The sequence below is a fragment of the Phaethon lepturus genome, unplaced genomic scaffold, assembly GCF_000687285.1.
Source record: "Phaethon lepturus isolate BGI_N335 unplaced genomic scaffold, ASM68728v1 scaffold32507, whole genome shotgun sequence".
NCBI lineage: Eukaryota > Metazoa > Chordata > Aves > Phaethontiformes > Phaethontidae > Phaethon > Phaethon lepturus.
In genome coordinates this window covers 27,343-32,812 of record NW_010554582.1, presented here as the reverse complement: position 1 = coordinate 32,812, position 5,470 = coordinate 27,343, and the positions used below count along the sequence as shown (strand labels likewise).

The 5,470-nt window shown below is 38.5% G+C and overlaps 1 protein-coding gene across 1 annotated transcript in view; it reads right to left on the bottom strand.

Moving 5' to 3' along the window:
- Positions 1–1,039: 1,039 nt before the first annotated feature.
- Positions 1,040–5,470, bottom strand: part of LOC104624515 (high affinity cAMP-specific and IBMX-insensitive 3',5'-cyclic phosphodiesterase 8A-like) — a gene marked incomplete at its 5' end in the record, with an annotated part of 31,077 nt that continues 26,646 nt past the window's right edge. Inside the window, 3 exons of the mRNA XM_010291902.1 lie at positions 1,040–1,454; positions 2,217–2,346; positions 3,230–3,394. Of these exons, the coding sequence (XP_010290204.1) occupies positions 1,348–1,454; positions 2,217–2,346; positions 3,230–3,394 (402 nt within the window). The remainder of the gene's footprint in view (positions 1,455–2,216; positions 2,347–3,229; positions 3,395–5,470) is intronic.

The window sequence follows — 5,470 nt, the reverse complement described above, 5'->3', positions numbered from 1 at the left end:
ATTTTATTATTTTCTGGTGTTTGCTATGAAGGTTTCATTCAAATTGTGAAGGTACACAGCTTTTACAAACTTCTTGAGTTAAAGGTTTTTGTTTGGTGGTTTTATATTCTGTTTCTTTCATGGCAGAGGAAAACACATAGGCTATAAAATGTTGAAATTCATCAGATGCTTAGTATTACCTCTTCATATATGCAGTGGAATGCTTTGTAGAAATACTATATAAAATAAGGCAGACTTTGACAGGGAATTCAGTCATAAAATTTCACGGGAGAAAACAAAAAGTTCCAACATACTATTATTTTTGTAGCCAAGGGAAGATCAGGTGATCGTCACTGGTTTGTAGGAGAACTACTGCAGTTCTGGTGCTGAGACAGTATACATTTCTTGTTTATTCTACTATTCTCAAGTGAGACTTTTTCAATAAAACTTATTTTAATTAACATAAATCAGACAATATTTAAACATACACATCTATCCTTACAGTGCAATAAAAATGTATCATTGTATAGTATTTTGTATTTGCATTATGAAAATAAAAGGTCTGTACATCAATTAAATGTATATTAATGAGTATGAATCATGTAAATTTGTAATGCATCTAAAGTTGGCTTTGGCTTTTAAGTATTTATAAATTCATAGAAAATATTGAACATCTAACAAAATAAATAAAACATATCATTTTAATCATAGATGCTAACGATCAACCTCAAAAATTCTTGTGTTATTTTTTACATTTGCTACTAAATTTCTTAAAGAGAACTCACTTTCAGTAGTGCTCAGAAGTGAATGATTGCACCTTCTGTGATGTGAAAAAATAGAGTACATCTATTTTTCATAGATCAAAATTTCCTTCATGGAGAGTTGCATTTTAAATGTCTGATTGTTCTACGTAACTGTCTTAAGTGCTTATAAAAAGCATGTAGCTTTCTCATGGAAGCTGCGAGTCACTATTAATAGATATTTCTTTTTCACTTGCAGGATTGAGGATTAAGCAAAATCCTCTAGTGAATGTCCTTTTTATGAGGATTCTTCAAGGTCTTCCAGCTTCACATACTGGTATGAAGATACCGTAAAACTATGTTCACTAATAAACCCTCTTCAGTACAATTACTGCAGTGATCCAGTGTAATTCCTCTTGACGGACTCACTTCATTGGAGTCCACACACGGTAGTTTGTGGAAGTCAACTGCTGACCTCATGTTCTCTTGAATTTGAAAGTTCCCCAAGCGCATGGGCTAGCCTTACTGTAATACTGAAGAGACCAAAACAAATCTGAAATCACAGGAATAAAAGTGAGCTTGAATAAATATGCATCTGGTTAGTAAATTACACACCATGGTCTAATTGCTATTCTGGTGGTGGTCGAAGGCTCCGCAGCTTCCTTTCATCTAGTCCTTTCCAGTATTTAAAGTTATTATCCAGATGCTGCATCAAATTTGGCAGGTCTGCAAACGCTAGGGAAGAAAGGGCAGAGTGTATTTAGTTTGCAGAATTGAAACAGTCACATGATTCTGTCTGCTTAAATATCACTTGAATGTGTGGGCAACTGTGTTAAGTAGGAAGTCTTAAATCTGTCATACTGATACTTGAAATGGTTTTGGCTGTATAGCTCTCATCACTCATGTATCTTCCCAGGCCACTGAGAACAGTTCTGGAAGTCTACTTAATCCTGGTATTGCAAGTCCCAGCAAAGAGATCCAGTTTTCCAGGAGGGGCATAGCTAATTATGCTTGTAATTATTCTACTTCATCAAATCTCAGTCACATGTCAGGATCTGGCATTCAGGAGAATCACATTTCTGACCACTTTTACCATGGAGGCAGCACTTGGATGGAAATAGCTGCTCCCCAAGCAGTTTCCAGCCTGTAGACGTTTGTCTTGAAGAATAACTGATATTACCATGGACAAAATGACTGTGCCCAAAGTGCTATCAAGGAGAATATATTCTGTTCTCCATTGACAGAAAGCAAGTTTAAAACAAAGAAAGTTAAACATTGCCTGAATCTAATATATTAAAGAGAAGCCATGAGAATGGCTTGTAGCAGTATCAAAATACTCTAAGCAATAATGAAGTTATTAAGCTTACTTGAACTGCAGAAATCTTCCCTTTTCTCCCCCTTTCTTTAGGAGACATAAGAAAGCAATTTTTTTATCACAGCAGTTTTAAATGTTCACGGAACAGTTATCATCAGGAAATACAGCAGAGTTTTGCTTACCATCCCAGGCATCAAACATATCAGTAATGAAGTAATCAATGAATGATATTTGGGATTTGGGGATGCTGCAAGTATTTCTGTCAAAAACTGGCATCACAACAGGTAAACCTTGCCTCTTTTCTTCATCAGTCTGCAAAAAACATTCTTGTGATTATTCATTTAAGACACATTCTGTTAATAGGCTTCTTTTAGCAGCAAGTTGCTTGGCACTGACTGGAGCATGCAATTGCTAAACAAACAGAGGAACCTGAGTAAATCTGAAGCAGCAGTGATTTAATCTTAAGCAGCTAATCATCTAGGTTTCAGTGAAACAGCAGACAAATAGTGCCTTCCAGTGTTTCCCACAAAGTGATACATTTACCTTCTGCACCTACACACAAAGCTGACCCTAAGTAACTAAACATGTTACTAATTAAGTTGACTGCTTTGGAGCTAAAAGTTGCTGAACCACTCTCAATCTCTGATGGAAGTGACATTCTGTACAACTCAAAGATGGCAAAATGTCTTTTTTATCCTCTTTTTCCTTCCTTGAGGCACCAAGTCCCAATTGCAGTATTTGGTTTATCATCTGTAATGACTCTTCCCTCTTCTTTTCCCCATCTTCCTAAAACTTTTCTGCAGCACAGTGTGCTAAGGTCTTACAGCATTTCTTGGAGTGAGTGCTGTTCCCATGCTAACACTAGGACCTGATGATCCTATTCTTGAGGCACAGCCAGTACACAGAAGGCACCCTTCCTCTGCCTCTTGTGATGTGAATGCATTTGCAGACAAAACTCAAAAAGCCCAGCTCCAAACTGAACAACCTGAAAGCTTAAATTTTTCAAAAACTGCATTGTAGAAGTTGTCAACTTTCATCTGTCTGAAGGCACCTAGTCTTGTATCGGCGTAAGTAATATCCCATCATTTAAAATAAAAAAGCCTTGGATGTTCGGGGACACTGGCAGTATATGCACCCTTCTCTTCCCTTTAGAGATGCTCACCTGGAATTTCAGCAGCCCATTTAGCTGCCTTACCTGTGCAAAGTACTCCTCAGAGATGCGTCCGGCCCACTCTATACACTGCTCTATGGGTCTGCATGGGTTGGAAATGTCAGCACACTTTATCAACATGCGCTTGATAAGGATACGGTTTTCAGGAGACGTGAGAACAGTTTTGATTGACTCTCCATCACCATTATTCTGTAACATTTGAGAATTAAAAACAATCCATTAGCAAGGTCTCTGTGCACTTACTCAAAAGCTTTGTGCCTTGGGAATGCTTTCAGCAGATCCTACAGGGATCAGTCCTCTTACTGGCTACCATATTTGATGTCCAACCAAATTTACAGGGGGATTATGAATGTTAGCCACAGCTCTGAACTAGCACTGAACTCCAGTTTCTGGATTCAGTCACTGTCTCTGTGACAGATCTCTCGGGCATCTTTGGGCAAGTCATCTAATCCCTCTATGCCTTATCTGCCTCCTTAAAAGTGTGGGAAGGATCCATTCATCACTACACATATAGTAATGAGCACTGTGTAGGCAGAAAAATGTAATTCTCTGCTGAAATCTAAGGATTAATGGACTTGCACATTAAGAGTGGAATAGCTGGTTTTAAAAAAAAAGACTGACCCGAGATGCACGGTCATCCTCTGCACGCAAACATCATCAGTGTGAGCATCAATCATTCTGACAGCACTGCTGCTATTAGGAGAGTCAGATCCCATATTGCCTCCCAGGCATGCTCCTCATTCTCTTCCACTAGGAGCTGTGTTAGCCCATCAGTCTCTGACCTGACCAAGAGTTTTGCTTTCTGACAGTTTATCAGTATTAAAGTGATACATTAGAAACATGCTTTTGAACAGCCTCGTCTTTCGTCTGCAAGTCTAGGAAAGTGTTCAGCCCACACACGGCTTATATTTGGTTCCCAGGCTGCACAAATAAGCGTGTCAACAGTACTCTATATTTGGAGCCAGTATACAGCTAATATGAGTAAAGGCTCTGATGATCCAGATTAAAAGCTATTTTCTGTGGAGCTCTGATGAAGTAAGTTTCCAAAGGACAGAGATTCAGGATTAAAATATCTTTAAAAATTACCTATAAGTACAACATTATTACTTGACTCTTTAGGGTTGGGTAGGTACAGAAATTTACAACACCATCTACTCAGAATAGAAACTCTTTGAAGCAAGGAATATACTAGACTTCTCTGGCACCTAACAAGGTCTTGGTCTATAGTCAGGGCAGTGAAGAAGTAACAGTAATAATAATGATAACAGTAGTAATAATAATGATAACAGTAGTAATAATAATGTGCCACCAGTTCCTACAGTACTTTTTGTGAAGCAGCAGAAACATTCTGACATTTTAATTAGGCCATATTTTTCCGAAGAAAGTTCTTGTGAGGAAGAAAGTTCTTTCTGAAGGAAGAAACTGACAATAATAATAAAAAAAATAAATTATTTGGTAGTATACTGGTTCAGAAACACCAGCTCCACAGTTCCCACCAAAATGAGACTCCCCAGCCAATTCTTCTCCCTTATTTTTAGGTAAGTGGAAGGGAAACTACAGAGGAAACAAAGTGAGGTGCATACACCTCCAAATGCATGAAAAAATTGTGTAAGAGAAAGCCAAAATAAAGTGATGGAAGCTCCAGAAAAATAAGCATAGAAATTAAGCACGGAGAATTATTAGAGATCATCCAGTTAAGGATAACAGAGAATATGCTAATAGGTAAACCACCAGAAATCAAGAAAGGATGTTGGCTTCTGTGATCTGTTCAAACCCAGGGCACAGTTCTACTTGCTGGATGTGGACGTCTTGGGAATAGTATGTGCTAACTCTGCTTAGTCCCAGCATCCTGCTCAGAGTGCAGAGGTGTCCCTGCATGTCAGATGTTGGCTTCCTGTCATAGGCTTAGGTGACATCATGAAGGGAAATGGGAGGATAAAGGATGCTGGAGCTGGAAAGGATTTTTTTCAGTTTATGAAACAAAAGAAGAAAGGAAACAAACAGAGCAGCTTCTCAGCATGGCTCTTTGAACAAATATGTATAAAAATAATAAATAAAAAAAATAAGTGGAACTGTCCCGTTTGGAACACATGGTTGGCAGCTCAGCCTGCAAACACTACACTGAGTCACCACCATGACTGGAAACCAGGCCAGGAAACACACGCTGCTGCTGCAACCAGATATACAACCAGACTTGAAAGAGGATCTGCCAGTGTTTCTGCTAGTAACAAGGACAGCACATGATTGGGTTTACCCACTCACACA